A 22,857-nucleotide genomic window follows, 5' to 3' on the forward strand; every position below is an offset into this window, starting at 1 on the left:
CAGTAAAATTCCACCTTGTTAGGACCCACCCTTATGATCTACACTTTTATAATCTTCCCTGTTATGTTTCTACCTGCTATGATCAACTCTGCTAAGCTCCCCCTGTAAGGATCCACTCTATTAAAACCGTCCCTTTTAGGAGCCACCCTTTTAGGATCCACCCTGTTAGGGTCCACTTTGTTAGGATCTAACCTGAAACATTCCTCATTGTTATGATCCACTCTGTTACAATTCCCTGTTATGATCACACCTGTAAATGTGTACATACAATTTCTTCTATACTGCATATGACGTCCTGTTACACTGTAGAGATTATGTCACTAAAACAAATTCCTTGCATGTGTAAACATGCCTGGCAATAAAGCTGATTCTGATTCTGATTCTGATCTACCCTGCTAAGTGCCTCCCTGTTAGGATCCACCCTGTTACATTCCTAATTATTAGGATCCACCCTGTGAGGATCCACTCTTTTAGTATCCACCCTGTTTAAGGCCTTCCTGTTAGGACCCTGTTAGGATCCATCCTGTAATAAACTGAAAATTATTCATTTACTAAGAAAAGAATAGAAAACATCATAACTTCAAGCTCACTTATAATCGAAGTCTAAAGGCAGAAATTAAATGTCTTCAGATAAAAGAGTCAGCAAATTCTATATCTAATATTTCAGAGAGAAGAGTTTGTATGGCAAATGGATAGCGCAAAAACTACAGGAAAGTAACAGGAACTAGGTAAGCTGCAGTGCTTCATTGTGTTCTTCATAAGAACTGTTTTTCTCATATCTGACTCATCACGATACCTTTATTGTTCTAGCTGCCCTCAGGCTTCCAGCGTAAACACGAGCAGCAAATGCTCATCATTAGACGATATTCTACTGCATTATGTTTCCTTTCACAGTTTGTACGTTGCACAAGTAATGACGAATTGAAATAGTTATTCTATTACTCAAGTGAAAAAAAAAACATCTTTTTAACTACTAACATTTTCATTTTGATCTTCACAGAATGTTACAAATCTCAGAAGACCTCTTATTTACATCTCTGGTAAAAATTGCCTTTAAGACGTATAGACGTATGATGAGACAAGATAATGTTGAGCTCATTAGATCAGCTAGTTTAGATTATAATTTAGCTCATTAAATTAGCTAGCTAGTTAGTTAGGTTTTGTAAATTCAGTTATTCCTGAACATGATTATGTTTTAAACACTTTGCACTGAATAAATGAATTCAAATTCCTAGGTAAGATTATAGAAATTCTTTATTATCCCCACTGCAGCAAGTCATGTCAAGTCACTTTTATTGTCACATCACCACAGCACATGTGCCTTGGTAAGTGAAATTCTTAGGAGCAAACTTTAGAAATTGCAGAACAGTTATACAGATAAATATATAGGTAATGAGTTGACAAGTGAAAATGTGCAATTTGCTCATACATATAGCCAGTGCATATGTGTACAATATGTACAATTAACAAGCATAATGAAATCAACAGATGAAATGTGCAGTATGCTCATACATATAGTCAGTACAATATGTGTACAATATGTACAATTAACAAACAGATAATGAATCCAACAAGTGAACATGTGCAATGTGCTCATACATATAGTCAGTACACACTGTACTATTGGGCATCCATACAGTAGCACTACACATTATATGCAATATGTACTTATATATGTATATGTGTAAATATATGTAAATATATTATATATAATATACTATAAGGTGCAACAGATTGTACAGGTACAGAAGTGACAGAGTATTAAATGCAGTGTGTATGTTATAGTGTGTTCAGAAGCTGAAATGGATAAAGACATCTATAGCACTTTGGTCAGAAGCTTGCAGACTTGTTCCCAGCCCATAATAAATAAAGGATTTCCCATAAGACATTGAGTCAGGAAGCTGAAAAGAGGAAGAACAGATGACTGCAGTGGAGGGAAGCATGTCATCTATGATTAAACGTTTCCTAAAACATGAATAAAAAACACACACACGCACACACACACACACACACACACACACACACACACACACACACACACACACACACACACACACACACACACACACACACACGCACACACACAGTACTGTGTCCACAGTGTGTTTGGGTTTTGTTTCCATTTCTGAAACAGCATGGTTACATCACCTCATTCCATACTCCTGACCTGCTTACGGTCAGTGCAGCGGTGTGTGTGTGTGTGTGTGTGTTTGTGTGTGTGTGTGTGTGTGTTTGTGTGTGCGTTTGTGTGTGTGTGTGTGTGTGTGTGTGTGTGTGTGTGTGTGTGTGTGTGTGTGTGTGTGTGTGTGTGTGTGTGTGTTCAGCCAATGAGTGTGTTAAAGGTTCAGGCCAGTCAGAAATCGGGCTAGACAAAAAACAAATCAATAACATTAACAGCTCCACACACACTTAAGCCCCAAATGAAATAAAATCCCAAATAAGTAGTGAGTGCAGTCAGTCAGTGTGTTATTGATCATGTACAAAAATTATTTCATAATTTATACACACAAAGAAGAGGTTTTTATAATGTACAATGCGGTTGCATGATGATGTGTGAGTGATGTGATCCTGGAGCATCTGATCCTAGACAGGACAATCACAGTACTGAAAACTCTTTTGGAAATCCATCAGATGATGTCATAAATAAATTCGCATATTCTTGAAAGTTTTAAAAGGATTGACGATATTAGATACAAAATAATCAATGTATCAGGAACACAGATAAAATTAAGCAGTGGTAGTGAGGAGTCAGGATAACAGAATAACCTAATCAGTGTTTGGTCGTTTAAAACAGTGCTGGTCAGCGATTGGTGGCTGGCTTTACACTATAATGGTGAGTGGAGTGAATCTGATAGAGTTAATAACAGCCTTTGTGACATGAGCTGGAGAATCCTATGGAGTGCAGGACAGTCGCTAACATCTACACAAAAAGTCACCAGATTTTATAATGATCTTCTTAAAAAAAAAACAATCTGATTTAAAAAGTATATAAATCTAATGACAATTTCTTAAATTAGCAAATTTTTTTAAATAAAAATATTTGCACAATGCAGCCTAGTGTCACAGTAATGAAAAATTATGCTCTGCAGAGTTAGTGTAAAATGTTTATAATAGTGGATAATTAATTTCACCTTGAAGCGTATTACAGTGTCACCAGTTTAACTTTAATCAGCAAAATAACAATCTTCTATCTTTATTTTGATTAATGATTTTTCCTTTTTACTCCAAATCATTCTACAAATCTATGCACCATTTCCCAAATGTTAAACACACACACACACACACACACACACACACACACACACACACACACACACACACACACACACACACACACAAAGCAGTCTACTCAACTAAACAGAACCACAGTGGCCTGATTAGCGTTCAGCTCAAACCCAAATCGCGTAAGCAGCCACAGGGTCACAGCTCTGACGTGTGTAAAGCAGCAGGAGATAAATACAACATCAAGACTATAAAAAATCTGAACTGGTGATTTCTCACCTCAGCTGTATACAGGCCACACTTAAAAGACATAAAAAGAGATAAATATAATATATACCACAGAAACTCTATCTCGAGCCATTCGAGCCATTATATGAAAATAAGCTACAATAAAAATCCAGATATATAAATAGTCTGCAGTGTTCTCTTATTTTTGTTAAAATGAAGCTTTTACTGTGCTTTAATGCGCCCCCTGATGTTTGCAATGAGAATTGCAGCTGTTCTAAAAAAGCGTAAGTAGAAACTTTTTTCAATATATTTATATTTTTTATATTTTTTAGTTTAATGAAGTCTGAAGGTTACAGCAGATACGTTCTGATCTAAAAGATTTTCTGTGCTTCTGCTAAAAAATAAATAAATAATTATATAAAAATTCACCCCAGAACAAGATCATATTTCTATGGCTCTAAATTTAATACACGCCCAAATAAGATCTTCATGAATTCAGAGGTCAGATTTTTCCAAGCTTTAAGTTCAAAGGATTTCAGCTTTAAGCCTGATTTATATTTTGCATGTGATCATGTGTTTGCAGAAACAGTAGCTACAGTAGCATTGCTCACCTCACTTCTTTACATGTTCCTGTGTGTCAGGTTTCCATGTCAACCTCTAAAATGTTTAAAGATTCCATGCTTCTATTCTGGGATACATCGGGTATTTTTAATGGAGATCTCTGGGTTTTTGTTTTTTTTTTTTCAGACTTTTTGCTGCCTTTGTTGTGATTGTTGTCATGAACTTCGTCATAAACAAACAAATAAAAAAATCCTCAGGATCTAGAAGATTAGTTCTTATAATAGTTTTTTCTGTAGATTTGAAAGGACATGAGCTTCCAGTTGCTGTATGAGGAATTGTGTATTGGTAATGCCTAATAATAATAATCATAATCATAATCATAATCATAATCATAATAATAATCATCATCATCATCATCATCATTTTAAAATCACAGCTCTGTATTTAAACACTGACACGGTAGCCATGAATATGTGACAGCAAAGCAAGTCATGTGACATCAGTGTTTTTTCCTCTCAGCAATCAGTGGCCTTTAAATCCTCTACAAAAATGTGTGTTTAAATGACCGAAAACGTTGCCTTTGCTAAGTGACTTATGAGAATTTACCAGGAGAAATTCACCACATTTATCTAATCATTGTTTGCTCTCTCTCTCTCTCTCTCTCTCTCTCTCTCTCTCTCTCTCTCTCTCTCTCTCTCTCTCTCTCTCTCTCTCTCTCTCTCTCTCTAACTTTTGAGTTCCAGTTTTTTATGTTTAGAATTAAAATCCATGCTAATACCTTTTTGGCTGATGATGTGACTGGACTGCTAATTGGTGACTTGATCAAATCAGATGCAACCTGTTGGATCTAACAACTTTTCCCAGATCTGTAAAAGATTGGCAAAACATGGACATGGATCGTTTTTCGAAATCCACAGCTACTAAAACATCCAATGAGGAGGAAGTCTGAAATGCTTTACAAAAGGAGCAGGATTGAGTTGGAAAAATATAATAATATGTTGGCTCACCTGAGTCATTTATAGGTTTACAGTTACATAAATGGCATGTGGGAGATGCTCTTATTCAGAGTGACTTACAGAAGTGCTTTGAAATCTCAATCAATAAATACATCATGATGATGATTTACTAAGGGCACCATCATTATAAAATCTCTTTTGGGTGAGAATACAGCAAGAAAAGCACACAACCAACACAGGTAGGTCATTAGAAGTCATTCAGATGACAGAGTTTGGACATCTGGGGGAAGTTCATTCCACCACCTAGACACCAGAACAGAGAAGAATCTTTCTTGTACCCTGAGAGATCATGGATCAGTGGAGCAGTTTACCAACATCGTGTCAGATTAGCAATCTGAGACGTTACCTCAGGGTCGTGAGACCAGAGAGATGTCCAGGGAGATCACAAAACCCTGACATGGGAATGAATCGTCTGGGATGAACAGCAGTTCAGTTCCCAGTTTTACTTAGATACAATTTCAGCTGCTGTCTACGATGAGTTGTCCACCAGACGTGTTGAGATCTGAGCAGAAACCTGAGTGTCTGAGCGAGGGAAGGAGAGGATGAGTTGAGTGTCATGTGAGGATATGACCTCGCCACAAGTTCGAGTAAAATTCTTCAGAAGTCAAGCTCGTGTTGTGTTCTTGTTGATGATTAAAAATATCATTTTAGTAGATGATAGATGACATGAGTCTGATGAATTCATGTCAACTATCATCTAATCAAAATGATATTTATAACGTCAATGGAAATGTCCACTGATGCTGGAAAATGCATTAATATACTGATAAACACGAATCGTTTCATCATTTCATTATTTTGTTTTTGTGTCACTCTCTATCCATTTCTTTTCCAGTCTCTCTGTAGTAATATCTCGTGCTCTGGTTGGGACCCTGGGGCACTAGAAGCCAGGGGATCTGCTCCATTACACATGGCTGAAATGAACACAGTAACATTTATTAATTTAACAGACGCTTTTATCAATTAACATAACATTAAAACCACTCTGTTAGTCAGAGAATATAATTCATTGAATATTATTCAATAATGTTTATTTATATACTGTTGAAGTGCTACCATAAAATGTATTTACAGGTAAAATACTATTTATTGTTGGTCTTATCAGTATTACTCCATACAGTCGAAAATTTATGAAATTTAAAATTCAAATTACTTTTAAAATTTTATTTGTCATCAATTACCTCATTTCTGACTTCTCATTAACAGTAAGTGTTTAATCACAGCTTCCTCTTGTGGCATAAAGCAGGAAACACAACACACACACAGTCTGCCCTGAAGAAAAAAGCTTTATTTTTAAATAAGAGCAAATTCAATGCACCATTTAAAAATTGTAAAAAAAAAAAAATAAAAAAAATAAAAAATAAAATAAAATAAATAATTAAATAAATAAGAAATTGGAGCTTGTAATGAATCTGGTCACCTGGCATGTAAAAGATAAAGAAGAAGAAAAGGAAGAAGAAAAACTATCCATTGTTCTTTTGACAAGGCCAAAGCATCCATAATCCTTCACAGTATAACAATAATACAGAAAAAAATATATATTTTTGATGAAAAATGAGGGCGTCTGCCAAATGGCATAAATATATATGTAAATTCTATACTATTTTTATTCTTCGTATCTTCTGTAATGAAGACTGCTCTTCTGCATGTGGCCACAAGGTGGCGGTCGAGCCTCATATTGAAAGCCAAAAAAAACAAAAAACAAAACAAACAAACAAAAAAAAAAACAGAAAGTAGCAGCTGTGTTCATTTTGAAAGTCCTGATAAAGCTTCCCTCTGTTTTACTTCAAGTGTACACAAAGCTCAAAAAGTAAAAAAAAACAAAAAACAAAAAAAAAAAACCAGTTTAATCTTTACTGCATTGTGAATAAAACGAGTTTAAAGAGCACTGATGATGTCAGTGAGTCATTAAAGGAGCAGAGTGTAACACTGACATTCTTCTACTGCAGTGAAAACACTGAAGAAAAAAAAATCAACAACAATATTCAAGGTTTTCTTTTAAGGGAAAAAAGAGCCAGAGATGAGCTGCAGTGATCTGACTGGGGTTGGACTTCATTTCTATCCCAGAAAACTGTGAAAATTCTTAATACAGGTCTAGAAACCTGTTTAAACAGATTGCAGACTGCACCTTTAAGCTCATAAACATGTGCATTTACATGAGAAGGAAAAAGAAACCCAATAAAATAGAAAAATATGTAATGTTTACTCACATATGTAAAACAAAGTGTGTGTGTCAGAGATCAGCTACATGTCGTTGGGGAGCGAGCACTCAGACAACGAGCGCTTTCTCTTCTCACGAGTGGTCACAAAGTTCAGCAGGTCGATGGCCGTCACGATGCCAAACACCATCTTCTTCAGAAGTGGCGAGCCATCTGTCAGGTTTACAAGAGAGGACAGACAGGGAGTGAGACATACAGAGGAGAGAGAACAAGAGACAGAAAGAGCAAAATGTAGACAGAGAGAAAGTAAAACCATCATTTAACCAGTGTGTAAACTCGCAAAAGCTTCTTTTTCTCTAAGTAATTAGAGAAAAATAGATACTTAAAGAAATAAAGCACCATAGATAAAGCCAAGGGTGCCAATACTTTAATCAAAAAGAAGATGGAAATAAATACCCTGGATCTGATCATGAACCACCAGGGCGAAGTGGTCCGTTTCTAGGATCCTGGAGAGTTTACCCAGTTTATCTGTGAGATGAACCTACAAACACAGACACACACATACAGACATGCACACAGACACACACAGACACACACATGCAGACATGCACAAAGACATGCACACAGACACACAGACACACACACAGACACACACACGCAGTCATGCACAAAGACACACACACAGACACACACACGCAGACATGCACAAAGACATGCACACAGACACACAGACACACACACACAGACACACACACGCAGTCATGCACAAAGACACACACACAGACACACAGACACACACACGCAGACATGCACAAAGACACACACAGACACACATGCACACACTTTTTACACACATTATATAAAGCATTTATGAAGTAATTGTCAGGTTTGTGATTGCATCATGATTTGGCTGAAATTCATCTGGCCTGAAGTTCAATCTGATGTGTATAAACGGATAAATACATGTTTGTAATATGTGAATTTGGACTGTGGTGTGTGATTAAAGGTGTAGCTGTAGCTGGCATGTATAGTGCATGTTTATAGCCAGTGTGTGTTTGCAATTATGACGTGCGTATACACTGAGGTGTGTATGGTCAGATTGCACAAATATCTGACAGTGGGTGTGTCAGGTCATTCCCACATATTTATGAGGTTGTTTGTGTGTGTGTGTGTGTGTGTGTGTGTGTGTGTGTGTGTGTGTGTGTGTGTGTGTGTGTGTGTGTGTGTATGTGTGCACTGTATGTATGTGTGTGTGTGTCTGTTGGTTATACCTGTTTGAACTGCTTATACAGGACTTTGTTGACAGGGTCAGAAGGACTGACCTTCCCAGCGAGTACAGAGGACAGCATGTTACCCAGTGTGACCATCCCCATGATCATTCTACACACACACACACACACACGCACAAAGGAATTTAATTATTTAAAATAAACATCGGCACAAACTTTTAACATTTCTTCAGGAGCTTGTGAGTGTGTGACTGTGTGTGTGTTCGGGTTCTATTACATTTACACCTGGAGTTCACCTTAGTACCCTTAGTCATATATTTAGCATTCACCCCACTTGAACTGATTGTACTTTACATATCTGGGACCGCAATGGACTAAATTGAAATGCCATTGATATAAACAAAATAGACAACAACAAAAAAAAAGGGAGGGAGGGAGGGTACCGCTCATCACCCTGAGATCCATCCGCAGAGTGAGGCATAGTGAAGGGAGCATCATGGTGAAAGCCTTTATAAATCAGTCTACCTATCTGCATGTCTCTCTACATTAAGGGGAGGTGAAGACTTCACTACTGCATTCTTCAGTTGTTTATTCGGACGTACCCGGTCTCCTCGACTACCGGCGCCTGGTCGAACGCCTTGTCCTTCAGGATCTTAATGGTGTTTTTAATGCTGACTGATGGAAGAATTGTTAGAGGAGCAGAAAGTTGTAGCTCCTGTAGAGTCAGATTCCACCACCTGCACCAGGAAGAAACTTATAATTATATTTTGCATATTTTTGCATAAATTTGGTTCTATTTTGCAGCTCAGTAAGATTAGTTAAACTTTTTGTGCGGTGTTTGAGTTATAGTGGATTTTATATATATATATATATATATATATATATATATATATATATATATATATATATACATACACACACACACACACACACACACACACACACACCACACACACACACACACACACACACACACACACCACACACACCATGGGATACCTTGATTATCAGTGACATCAGAGCTAAAGCAGCTGAATGCTGCAAGGAGTCAACTTCTTTCTGAGACTGGAGTGTGTGTACTTATTAAACCTGCTAAAACTATAAAAATACTAGTTCCCATTTCAATAAATAAAATAAATAAATTAAAACTCTGTGTGTGTGTTTATGTGTGTGTGTGTGTGTGTGTGTGTGTGTGTGTGTGTGTGTGTGTATGGGTGTATCTGTGTATGTGTGTGGGAGTGTCTGTGTGTGAGCATGTGTGTGTGAGAGTGTTTGTTTGTGTCTGTGTGTGTGTCTGTGTGTGTTTGTGTGTGTGTATGTATGTACAGTATGTATGTATGTATGTATGTATGAATGAATGTGTGTGTGTGTGTGTGTGTGTGTGTGTGTGTGTGTGTGTGTGTGTGTGTGTGTGTGTGTGTATGTGAGATCCTTACCATGGTTTGTTGATCATTAGGTCCTCCTCTCTCAGAAAGCCTTTTTCACACATCCACTTGTCACTGAGGAATTTAGTCCTGTGGAGAAAATGATAACTGTCAGATATGTAAAGAATCAAACCCTCCTTGTTGTGATGTTACAGAAAAAGAAATAAAATAGTGGTGTGATGAAGCTGTAGCTCATTTTCTGTTTAAATCTTTTCTGCCTTTTACACCACAACGATTTACTAACGCTTCTTAATTAAATAAAGAATGCTGTATTTTTTATCTATTTCATGTTGTGTAACATCCACACATCCACAAAAAACACCTACTTCTTCTCACTTATGTTACAGCAGCTGTAAACAGCTGTTCCTTCACCAGACTCTCTCTTCACTTCATCTCTCTCTTGGAGTTAAAGCTTCACCTCTGACACTGGAGACTCCTTCCATATGTTACATCAACTGTCTACCAACAAAGACGCATCGATTCCGCACATTTTTTAATCTGTTTATCATCAGTGGAGCGTCTTCTGTACCACCCCTGTGACTGAGCTGTTGCTATAGTAACGCAAGCCTACATGATTTGTGCGCAATCGTATAATCATCTTCTGCTGTCACAGCTGCTGTTTTAGAAATTTAATCAACACCTTTAGACCAATCAGAAGGCAGAATTCCAGTCAGCAGACACTCACATGTAGTTCCGTAGTGAATCGGGCAGGATGACCACACAGCGCTGATCTTCCTTCAGCTCCTTCGCCATCTTCATTGCTGCAACCATGGCTGATCCTGAACTACCACCTACACACACACACACACACACACACACACACACACACACACACACACACACACACACACACACACATGTTAATCTAATATCCATTTATATTTGATTGAATACATTCAAATCCAAAATTATTAGCACTCTTTAACTCTAAACCGGTAAAGAGGGTACGATAAAGCAAAAAAAATAAATAAATAAATAAAGCAATGTGTGTTTATTTGTGTTTAATCTGAACAATTTAATAACAATGACAGAAATCCTGCTTAACTATAAAGTTAAGAGTTCATTTGCAGTTTTTTCCTGTCAAGTCTCAGAGTGATTAGTGGGCGCACCACACAGCAGTCCTTCCTGTTTGATAAGCATGCGTGACATGTTGAAGGACTCCTCGTCTGTGGTCTTGCACCAACAGTCGATCACCTGACGATCAGAAACGAACGGGTCATTAACTGTCAGCAAATCTCACAACTAATACACACAATCACAGAAAAACTGCGAACACCCACTCACAGATCTGTCCAACGCGGTGGGAATGAAGTCGTATCCGATTCCCTCTACCTCGTACTGACTCTTATCGGTCTTATTCATTTGCTCTGCCTCTGCTACGGTCGAGCCCATGGGGTCCACGCAAATAATCTATAACCACACGTGCACACACACACACACACACACACACACACACACACACACACACACACACACACACACACACACTATACACGTCTATCGAATTGGTCATGTGACCACATCAGTGAGATGAATCACAATCATCGTTGAAATATTCACATTAGTTTCTCGTCTATCTTTGATTCAATGATTCATTCGTTCTCTCTTTTTTACCTTTTCTCTTGAAGGAAGTGAATTTATTCATTTTTCACACCTGATTCATCATTTAATCTTTATTTAATTTTTTATTACACTTTTTTTCCTCTTTTCATTCTTTAATTCATTTACTAAACGATAGAATTTTATCAGTTGTTTTCTACATTCTTTCATTCTTTATTTCTAACTACAGTATATTTCCTTTACTATTCTTCTGACTGTTTCACTCACTCTGTCTGCCTTTTTTGCCAATTCTTTTCTTCTGTTCTCATTTTTTGATTTGTCAATCATTACTTCCTTTTTCACCTTTATTAATTCTGTCATTCTCATTGAATCTTTTCCTTCCTTTCCTGTTATTTGTTCCCTTTCTCTTCTTTTTTATTATCATCTTTTCTTAAAGTTTTTAAAATTTTGTTTTGGATGTAATTGTTTAATTGATTGTTTAATTGAGTCTATTTGATTTTATTCTTCAGTTTTCATTCTTTAATTTTATATCATTTTGATTCGATTCCTTTTTTTAGATGATTCTTTTATTTGCTCTTGAGTAATTATTAAATTTTGTTTCAGTTTTTTTGTTTTGTGATTAAGGTTGATTTAGAGTTCACAGTTCACACTGTTTTAAAAGCTCATTCTCACTTAAGCTGGAAAATTAGAAACAGTCTGAAACACCGTAGTGTTTGAGGAGTTTGAATCAAAGAATATAAATGAAAGAATTGAAAAAGAGATAACGAATTAAAGAATCTGGGAATCATGAGGAATGAATCAAGAAAGAAAGAATAAAATGAAACAATGTATGAAAGAACTTAAAAGAAAGTACAAAAGCCACAACAATGAACTAAAGAAATAAGGAAATAAAATAGAAATGATAAATGAGATGCTGGAAAGATGAAGAATGTAAAGAAGAAAAGGTGAGTTGTGATGGACAGATTCGAGCCATACCTGGATATTCGGGCATTTTTCCTTCAGCTTGCGTGCGATGCCGGTGATGGTGCCACCTGTTCCAGCTCCGGCCACCAGCATGTCTATTTTACCTGCAGATGTACAGTCAGGATGTGATTACACTCACACACACACACACACACACACACACACACACACACACACACACACACACACACACACACACACACACACACACACACCAAACACCACACACACACACACACACACACAACAAACAAAACACACACAGACACAGCACACACACGAAACACAACTCCACATACATAACAAACACCAAACCAGTGTTGTATAAAGTATTAGAAAGCAATACTTGAGTAAAAGTACAAGTATCGTACTAGAAAAAGACTTCGGTACAGTAGAAGTGAAAGTTACCTTTGAGAATATTACTCAAGTAAAAGTCTTAAAGTATCTGATATTTACTGTACTTAAGTACCAAAAGTAATTTTCTGATATTTAATGTACTTAAGTATTTGAAGTAAAAGTAAAAAGTAAAATTTCAGTGATTTTCGGAAGGCATAAGAGCAGGGGCGGTTCTAGGGTTTCAACTTTAGGGGTTTTAGCCTTCAGTGAGAATTTAGAACAAGAAGAGTTTTATATTATATATTATATGACTACATAGTAAGCCAAAGGTTATGATATTATTAAATGGCAAAAGTGGACACCAATATTTTATGCATGTTGGATGTATGTGTGCATTCTCTACAAACAGTGTGTCCAATGAATGCAGTCATTAATAAACAAATATTCACAAGACAAAGACCAAATCAATAAATGTTTAAATTTATATTTAGTATTGATATTGCATTAATATTTCGTTTTTGCTATCGTTTTTGCTATCAACAGAGCGTGTGGGCGTGCGTAATGCAATGTAGGTATGTATAAGTATTTTTACTTCGTTACATTACAACACTGCACCAAACACACGTACACACCACACACACCAGCACACACACCAAACACCACACACAGGCAGACACACAGACAGACACACAAAGGCAGACACAACGCACACACAAAAAACAACACCACACACACCAAACAACAAACACACCAAACACCACACACACCACACACAGACAGACACACAGACAGACAGACACACACAAGCAGACACACCAAACACCACACACCTTCTAGACCAGATGTGTACATTTTGTATGTAAATTTACCATCGCACTGCTCTAGGATCTCTTCGGCCGTGTTGTCATAGTGAGCCAGAGGGTTGCTGGGGTTACGGTACTGATTTAAAATGTGGGAGTTGGGGATCTCATTCTTCAGGCGCCAGGACACGCCCACGTGAGACTCTGGAGAGTCAAAACGAGCATCGGTCGGAGTCCGGATGATATTGGCCCCGAGACCGTGCAGCACGTGCACCTGAGTTAAAAACACAGAAACACAGAGTTGTTTACAATTTTTACATCAATTCACACTAATTACATTTCAAAGACCACAACATTTTAACCAGCAATAATAAAAATCCAAATAATGATGACTCTTAACATTAGAAAACTCCACAAGCCCCTCCCCTACTCATACAAACCAGTGTTCTTCATTTGCATACTGAAAGCTAATAGGCTGATATGTTCTATGATGTAATAACACTTGTTCAACACTAGATCCAATTTTTTCAGTCAGATTTTGAGCTTTCTTTTCCTTCGAGCTCCAAAACATGTTTTATTTTTAAGTTTATGAGACACAATCACCTTCTCCATGCTCATTTTCTCAGGCATGACGATTATACAGCGATAACCTTTTACTGCTGCAACCAGGGCCAGGCCGATACCTGAGAGCACACACACACACACACACACACACACACACACACACACACACACACACACACACACACACTCATTTGATTTATTTGATTGGCATCTACCCTACACAGATCCCTGTTCAGATCCTTGTTTTCAAGACAACGGATTCTGCGTTCTCTTGAAAATCTTGGTATCTGTGAATCAACTTCCTGTATAGAAGTGTGGTATTGGCAGAGAAAGACCTGTTTAGAGCGATCAATAATAAAAGCAGACTTTACAGGACTGCAGCTATTGTGCTATGATCATCATTGTGAAAAACGTTCATCACATTTGCCGGTTTTTGTCGATAATAGAAAAAGAAGAAGAAGAAAAAAACACTATGAAAAACTGACAAAATAAAAGAATTTGCCTGTCTCATATACATTACTGCAGAGTCAAATTCCTTCTTCACATAACCAAATATTTTTTGGAGGTTGGGGTCTGAGCAAAAAAGTATGGAGCAATGCCCCTGGAGCAAGGAGGGTTAAGTGCCTTGCTCAGGGGTCTAAAGGTGGCAGCTTATCAGTGCTTGGGCTTGAACCCTGATCCTCTGCTCAACAACCCAGAGCCTTAATCACTTAAGCCACCTCTTCCCCCATTGATACTGAGTGTCTGAATTGAAGAAATTTCTCCATGTGATATAAACAAAACTGTTATTATGGGTGGAGCTCCACCCCTAAACATATACATAATCCTATTATTCAGGCCACACCTGTGTTTCCAGAAGTAGGCTCGATGATGGTGTCTCCGGGTTTGAGGATGCCGTCTCTCTCAGCATCCTCCACCATACGGATGGCAATGCGATCTTTCACACTGCCTCCAGCATTAAAGAACTCGCACTTAGCCACTGCAAATACACACAATAATTTAAGCCCAAACAGTCCAATTAATGCTTTCATTTAAGAAAAAAACTATATAATGGATGTTTAAAGAAAATAAATCTCTGCACTCATTTACCTTTTATCTGTTGTTAGTTACAGTTAATGTTATACATCCAATTTGCAAGTTAGTTTCTGTTCTCGCTTACGTTAAACCAGCTATAATCAGCTGTTCCCTCACCAGCTGCTCTTCATTCTATTTCCTGAAGCTAATCAGACAAGAAATGCCTCACCATGTTACAGAAAAACCAGATTCCTGTTCGCTCTTTATTCTATAACACTGAATATATATAACACTTGAGTTTGTACAGCCGGTCTGACCTGTATAACTGGTATTGCTAATACACGGCTATATACACGGCTGCTAATACAAGTCAATAACATACTAAAGTTAAAGCACCACATAAAGGATCACAGTCACTTTAAACACAGTAATGAACCTGGGGATGTTTTTTTTAAAGCCCCACTTCGATCAACCTCTCTCCTGACAGTTTTGGATTCCTGTGAACACACACTCTGGCCAATTCTGCTTCGTACTGTATTTCAGAGGTCGGTGCAGAAGACAGAGAAGTCGTGACCGCAGGAGATGGAGTGTCAGATTAATACACAAAGAGGTCTTCAGTGGCAGTGAAAGGACATCTTGTGAAGTCCAAAGTGTAGGATTAGAGTTACACCACAGTGAAGCATCAGATCCAAACTGCTGGTTTGTAAAAGGTCAGAATGAAAAGGAAAAAAGACTTTTTGAGTAGAAATGGTCATGTGACCCATTACAGATTGCACAGCTGCTTAGGAGAATGATTAGTAATCATGTGTTTGTGTGCCATACTGAGCATGTAACAGGAAGAGGAACGTTCAGTTCAGTAATTTGGAAACATTTGTGTAAAAGTACAAACTCGGTGTTAGAGCACACATACTCACAGATCTCACACTTCACCCCGAACATTTTGGGAATCTTGTTGATGCGAACCAGCGGCGTGTTTCCGATGTGTGTCAGGATGTTTGGAAGAATGCTGGGTGGCTTCATCCTGCAGGAAAAGGGACTGGTTTAATATACATTGTTCACTCTCTCACTTTCTCACTGACTCACTCACCGACTCGTTCACTCACTCACTCACTCACTCACCCAATCACTCGCCTATTTACTTGTACGCTCATTCACACACTCGCCCACCCTCTAGGTTTAAATAAAAAACAATGATGTCATCAAATGAGGACAGTGATGATGAAACTCACTGTGATGCAGGATCCTACTATAATATCATACACCAAGTGATAAAAAGAAGTCGTGGAACTGTTCCTCACCGTTCTGCGTGGACATGAGGCGAGTTAGTTTTCGGCCCTCCGAGCTGCCACGTACACTTGCTGGTCAGATCTGGACGGATCCAGTTCCTCTCCATGACCTTCTCTTCCTCTTTCTTCTCCTCCATTCCTTTCTGCACTTGGTTCTTATCTTTCAGCTTGTGGTCTCCGCTCAACAGAGACGTTTTGTTCATGGCGTGAGAGCAGATTGACTCTGAGGCAAACAGGCCTGTGGTCTTGACTAAACTAGTTGGAAGAGAATTAAAAAAAAACACCCCAGGCAGGTGACAGAGGTGTGTCACAGGTTACATGCATGTTACAGTCAAAGAAGAGAAACACTTTAAAAACTGAGGCAATTTTCTAATGCAAATGAGATCCAATTTTGCAAAGCAAATTATATCTATAAAAGTTTTTAAAGTGTTTCTCTTCCTTGGTTGTAACAGACACACACACACACACACACACACACACACACACACACACACACACACACACAGAGTCTGCGCTGCTGAGGTCTGATTAGCCAGGTGTTGAAGAACAGGAGCCATGACTGTAATGCAGGTTTACGGCACTCGGGGAAAGTTTTCTGCAAGCTTTTTTGGCTGTCTTTTTGCCAGAAGATTTGGAGGGTCAAGTACGAAATCGGTTTTATAAGGGGCAAATGAAAGTGTTCGTGACTTTACTTTTTCATTTCAAGCTTTGTTTAAGCGTTGGAAACAGGAAGCTACTGAGGATGAAGTTTTAAAAACCCTTTTAAAAGGTATGAACCCGTGTTTTGCTAGTCAGCTTCGAGGCCATGCACAGACAGTTGAGGAACTGGCGAGGCTGGGAACTCAAACAGAAAGAGATTATGATCATCAGAGAAAGTATAATCAGCTTCAATTGTCCAAAAGCACTACATTTGGCCAGAATTCACAGGCTAGAAAAAATAAAAGAGGTAGACACAAAAGCTATCTTTCCTGCAGAGCAACAAAACCCAAGTTTGTTGTGTTGGAGGTGTCATGAAAATCATTCTCCAGGTACCTAATTTCAAGGATTCTTTGAGTGGAAAACACTCTGGATGGCACGCACAGGGTTTTAAAGAACCCCAGAGTCGTAGTCAACGAGTCGTAGTATCTGCGTATTATACTCAACGACTTGTAAAGAAAGATCCAACTAGTAGCAGACAGGACAAAAGAGTTGGCCCTATAGTTCTTAAACAGATAGTAGTTCCTTTAACTGTGAGGAATTGCACTGGGAAAAAGTGCTTGTAGATACAGGGGCCACCTACACACTATTGCATTTTGATTTATGGAACAAGGTGATAGGACTTAATTAACAACTTAATGCATGGCATGAAGGACCACTTTATCTGGCTAATGGTGATGCTAATGGTTCCTCTTGGACGGAAAATGCTTGATTTTTATTTGCATGATTTGGTAGTCCGTCCAGCTCAGAAACTTGTCTATTCGGTGATGCTGAGGTTAGATTCCGTAGCATTGACTGGTTTGCAGCTTAATATTAAAGATCAGTTGTACAGTTTCTCAGGGGACCTGGAAAATCGTGTCTTTCCCTTTCAGCCACCAATTACCTCAGTGGATTCCTGGAGGTCTTGTAAACCACCTGTGGATTGTAAGCCTACTGCTTCTGTTTATTCCTCTGTTCTTCCTGTCCCGTTTGAATGGGCAGTGAGTGAGCATATGGAGAATAGTGTGCAGGAAAAAACTGGTGCTGAACTTGTCGTGCTAGTGCAAAGCAAGGTCAATGAGAGTAATTTACCAGACAAAGAGTCTCATGGTTTTTTTTACTCTTGTATGATCATCCTGAAGTATGTACTACTACTCTTGGTAGAACTCAATTGGTTCATCAAAGATTGCTGTCCGTACAGAAGTGGTTGTTGCGCAAAAGCCCTATAGGTTACCAGTACATAAAAAGGAAGTAGTTAAGGAACAAATTGACGATATGCTTTCACAAAACATTATTCAGCCATCTCATTCTCCTTGGGCATCTCCTATTGAGAGTGAAAGTGATGCATTCCCTCTCCCTACTGTGAGTGAAATTCTGAAGTCTCTTGCCAGAGCCAGTGTGTTTAGGACCCTTGATCTTAACAGTGGGTACTGGTACAAGACAGTATAGCTAAGACTGGCTTTGTGTGCCCTTTTGGGTTTGTATGAATTTAAAGTTTTACCTTTTGGGTTAAAGAATGCCCCACCCACATTTCAAAGGCTCATGAATAGGGTGTTGGCTGAATGTTTAGGACAGTGTTGTTTGGTTTATCTAGATGACATAGTTGTTTATTCGTCAAATTTCAGTCAGCATATACAATTGATTTTTACAATTGATCTTGATTTTTACAGAACACTTCTTGTCAAGTTCTCCTCAGATGTGACTTCTGCCAAGACTTCCTTCTACAAGGAAAAGCTTGAAGCTTCCTCACATGACCCTCGGAAATTCCACAACATCATCTCTTCTCTGCTCAACCCCCCGGCTCCACCTTCTTCATCCTCCCTGACTGCAGAAGACTTTGCTTCTTTCTACCAGGAGAAGATTGAGGAAATCTGCCGGACCTTCACTTCAGCCCCGACTGCACTTACATCTCAGAGTATGGATTCCCCTACACCTTCGTTGTCACATTTCTCAACTGTGGCAGCAGAAGAGATTTTACAACTCATCCAGTCCTGCAATCCTACCACCTGCCCATTGGATCCACTCCCTACCACTATGCTCCAGACCATCTCACAAGACCTCTTGCCCTTCATTTCCACTATCGTCAATAGATCCATAGCATCTGGTCAGGTACCAACTACCTTCAAGAGAGCAAGGGTTATTCCCATCCTAAAGAAACCTGCTCTGGATCCATCAGACATCAGTAACTACAGACCGGTATCACTTCTCTCATTTCTTTCAAAAATTCTTGAACGCATTGTCTATAATCAACTGTCTGTCTATCTCTCACAGAACAACCTCCAAGATCCCAAACCGTCTGGCTTTAAAGCAGCTCACTCTACAGAGACAGCCCTTTTGGATGTCTCTGAGAAGCTACATACTGCTAGATCAGCCAAACTATCATCCGTCCTTATCCTCCTTGACCTTTCAGCAGCGTTTGATACGGTCAACCACAAGACTCTCTTATCCTCCCTCAAGAGTCTTGGGATTTGCGGATCAGCTTGGGAATGGTTTGCCTCCTACCTGGAAGGACGCTCATATCAGGTAACATGGAGGGGAGTGACATCTGCTCCACGCAGACTCTCCACTGGTGTCCCACAGGGCTCAGTACTTGGTCCTCTTCTTTTCTCCCTGTATACTCACTCTCTTGGGGAAGTTATTTCATCACATGGGTTCTCTTACCACTGCTATGCTGATGATACACAACTTATCTTCTCTTTCCCACCCTCAGATGCCACAGCTTCTGACCGGATCTCAGCATGTCTGGCAGAAATTTCATCATGGATGACTGCTCATCAGTTAAAGCTCAATCCTAGCAAAACTGAACTGCTGTTCATCCCAGGTGATTCATCCCCAGGTCATGATCTTGCTATATCCTTGCACAACGATCTGATCTCCCCTTCAGCCACAGCTCGCAATCTTGGGGTAACCATGGACAATCAACTGTCCTTTTCCTCTCATGTTGCAAATGTGACTCGCTCATGTCGGTTCCTTCTCTACAACATTAGAAGGATTCGGCCATTTTTGTCCACACAGACTGCCCAGGTACTTGTTCAGTCTCTTGTCATTTCTAGACTGGATTACTGCAATGCACTGCTGGCAGGTCTACCTATGAATGCAATCTGTCCTCTGCAAATGATCCAAAATGCAGCTGCCCGGCTTCTTTTCAACCTGCCAAAGTTCTCACATACCACCCCGCTGCTGCGATCCCTCCACTGGCTTCCGGTAGCTGCACGCATCCGATTCAAAACACTGATGCTGGCCTACAAAGCCAAAAATGGACCAGCTCCCTCTTACCTCAAAGCCCTCATCATTCCTCGCACTGCACCCCGCAACCTCCGATCTACCAGCACTGCTCGACTGGTTCCACCATCTCTCAGGGTAAGAGGCAAGTATACTACAAGACTCTTCTCTGTACTGGCACCAAGGTGGTGGAATGAACTTCCCATAGAGGTCCGGACAGCTGAGTCACTGGCTATTTTCAAGCGGCGGTTGAAGACCTACTTATTCAGGAAGCACTTCAACTAGCACTTCTTTCCTTATCCTTTGCATTTAAAAAAAAAAAAAACCCTTTGACACTTTTTTTTTTCATTGTAACTTTGAACAAATGTTTTAAACTCATGGTATCTTAAGTATGTAACCTAGTGAACCAGCATTAAGGTATTCAGTATTAGAGATTTAAGCACTTATGTAAGTCGCTCTGGATAAGGGCGTCTGCCAAATGCTATAAATGTAAATGTAAATATACAAGATCTCCAAAGGGTTTTGAAGTGTTTGCAAAAGGCAGGATTAACCCTTAAACTTCAGAAATGTCACTTCTGTTTAACAAAAATAAAGTTTCTTGGACATGTGGTGACCACTGAAGGGGTGAAAGCAGATCCTGCTAAGACAGAGGCAATCCAGAACTTCCCTGTTCCAAAAAATCTAAAAGAACTTCAGCGGTTCTTGGGGATGAGTGGATGGTATCATAGGTATGTTCCTAATTTTTCAGCTATTGCTGAACCCTTAAATGCCTTGAAATTAAAAGGAGCCCGTTTCCTGTGGTCAGCTGACTCTCAGGCTGCTTTTGAGAATTTGAAAATGCATTTTTCTTCTTCACCAATACTGGGACACCCTAACCATGCTTGCACATTTATAGTTTATACAGATGCTAGTTCAACCGGTTTGGGTGCTGTTCTTGGCCAGCGACCACCTACAGTACATTTGGTACAACTGAAGAAGTACTAGCATATGCAAGCCGTACACTTACTAGTGCAGAAAGGAATTATCCCACCACTGAGAGGGAGTGTTTGTCCATTGTTTGGGTGGTTGAAAGATGGCGGCATTATTTGGAGAAGTCTTTTATTGTTGTGACTGATTATCCGTCTCTCCTTTGGGTGTTTAACACTACTAAGGCAAACTCTCGCCTTATCCGTTGGGCTTTGAAATTGCAAGAGTTAGAATTTACTCTTGAATACCTCAAGGGAAAGCTTAACAGTGCTCTTGGTGCTTTGTCCCATGTCAGTAGCCCTGACTCTACCCCAATAGTCACTGCTTATACCAAAAAGCAAACTCCAGATAGTCTGGTTTTGCAGTTTCTTCTTTCTGATGAGGATATCTGGACAGCGCAGCAGCAAGATGTAGAGGTCCAAAGAGTATATCAGAGTATATCAGAGTATAGTTGATAATAGTCCTGATGATTCTGGGTCTGGATTTGTTATTTTAGGGGACAAGGTTTACCGGGAGGTGACTCAACCTTCCAAGGGAACCTATTTTCAAGTGTATGTCCCACAGGTCCTTCGCCAGACTATGTTGGAAGCATATCATTCCAACCCATTAAGTGGGCATTTTGGTTGTTATAAGACACAAAAAAGGTTAATGGAAGTTGCTTTTTGGCCAAATATGTGGAGAGATGTTTAGTTGTTTGTTAAAAACTGTGCAAGTTGTCAACAATGTAAGCCTGAGTGTCGTAAACCAGCAGGCCTGTTACAGCAGACTGAAACAAATGAAGCATGGGAATTGCTCGGCGTCGATCTTATGGGACCATTGCCTCGTAGTAAGCAAGATAACACACAGTTAATGGTAGTAGTAGATTATTATAGCCATTGGGTGGAGTTGTTTTCGCTTCGAAAAGCTACTGCAGTGACAATTCACAGACGCTAAAGAAGTAAATTTTGACACAGTTTGGTGTTCCAAATTTTTTGTTGTCGGACGGGGCCCTCAATTTACCTCTGAAATTTTGCACGAGCTGTGTAGCAGGTGGGGAGTGGTGCAAAAATTGACAACAGCATACCACCCCCAAACCAACTTCACAGAACGTGTGAATAGGAAAGTAAAGGGGATGATATCATCTTACGTGGTTGGTGAGCATAATCATTGGGATCATTATTTGCCAGAGTTGAGGTATGCTATCAATTCTGCTGTTCAGGAGAGTACTGGATACTCTCCAGCAGAATTACTCTTGCAAGGAAGGTTGAAAGGACCTTTTGAGCGTGTTCTAGAACCACACCAGACCAGTCTCAGGGTTCTTAAAGATTTGCAGGAGATGCTAAAACGAACTTGTCTGGAGCGAAGGAGAAACAGAAACGTTTTTATGATGCCGGTCGTAGGAATGTGACATACTCCAAGAAGGATAGGGTTTGGATGAAAGCACATCCCCTTTACAAGGCCTCTCAACAATTTGCAGCTAAGTTTGCAGCGAAATGGATTGGGCCTTATCGAGGTGCATTTGTCCAGTAAATTATCGGGTTGTGCGTGAGGACAATGGAAAGGACTTGCATACAGTCCATGTGTGCAATTTGAAGCCTGCCTTTCCTGCCCCTGCAGAATTGGATTGTAAGGAAAGGGAGGAAGTCTTGAAAA

The 22,857-nt window shown here is 39.3% G+C and overlaps 1 protein-coding gene and 1 long non-coding RNA gene across 5 annotated transcripts; one reads left to right on the forward strand and one right to left on the reverse strand.

Annotated features, from left to right (window-relative positions):
• Positions 1-415: 415 nt before the first annotated feature.
• On the forward strand, positions 416-5,647 carry LOC125141379. The gene is made up of 4 exons (XR_007140749.1): positions 416-728; positions 811-897; positions 1,001-1,040; positions 1,786-5,647. It is a non-coding gene; the product is annotated as an uncharacterized LOC125141379 (long non-coding RNA).
• Positions 5,648-6,422: 775 nt separating this feature from the next.
• Positions 6,423-16,669, reverse strand: LOC113661273 (cystathionine beta-synthase-like). Of its 4 annotated transcripts, XM_047814495.1 has the most exons (15): positions 16,375-16,621; positions 15,991-16,097; positions 14,907-15,041; positions 14,102-14,181; positions 13,568-13,772; positions 12,375-12,466; positions 11,124-11,249; positions 10,949-11,033; positions 10,525-10,630; positions 9,852-9,929; positions 9,018-9,152; positions 8,458-8,566; positions 7,643-7,727; positions 7,238-7,399; positions 6,423-6,447 (listed from the first exon to the last, which is right to left on the reverse strand). In XM_047814495.1, the coding sequence occupies exons 1-14, from the start codon at positions 16,563-16,565 to the stop codon at positions 7,272-7,274; spliced, it is 1,662 nt and encodes a 553-aa protein (XP_047670451.1). In that variant the 5' UTR covers positions 16,566-16,621; the 3' UTR covers positions 6,423-6,447; positions 7,238-7,271. The 4 variants fall into 4 exon arrangements, with proteins under 4 accessions (XP_047670451.1, XP_047670454.1, XP_047670452.1 ...); XM_047814498.1 differs by lacking the exon at positions 6,423-6,447 and having other exon boundaries at positions 6,487-7,399; positions 16,375-16,669; XM_047814496.1 differs by lacking the exons at positions 6,423-6,447; positions 15,991-16,097; positions 16,375-16,621 and adding an exon at positions 15,610-15,806 and having other exon boundaries at positions 6,492-7,399.
• Positions 16,670-22,857: the final 6,188 nt, after the last annotated feature.

The sequence above is a fragment of the Tachysurus fulvidraco genome, chromosome 6 (assembly GCF_022655615.1).
Source record: "Tachysurus fulvidraco isolate hzauxx_2018 chromosome 6, HZAU_PFXX_2.0, whole genome shotgun sequence".
Classification (NCBI taxonomy): domain Eukaryota; kingdom Metazoa; phylum Chordata; class Actinopteri; order Siluriformes; family Bagridae; genus Tachysurus; species Tachysurus fulvidraco.

Bases quoted from the DNA above. Each gene is read 5' to 3' on its own strand.
- LOC113661273 (XM_047814495.1), bottom strand. From the start codon at position 16,565: ATGAACAAAACGTCTCTGTTGAGCGGAGACCACAAGCTGAAAGATAAG. The intron at 14,182-14,906 runs GTGTGGCCTGAA...GTGTGCTCTCAG, and splicing joins GCCTACTTCTGGAAACACAG to GTATCGGCCTGGCCCTGGTT. The intron at 10,631-10,948 runs GTGCGCCCACTA...GTGTGTGTGTAG, and splicing joins ACAGGAAGGACTGCTGTGTG to GTGGTAGTTCAGGATCAGCC.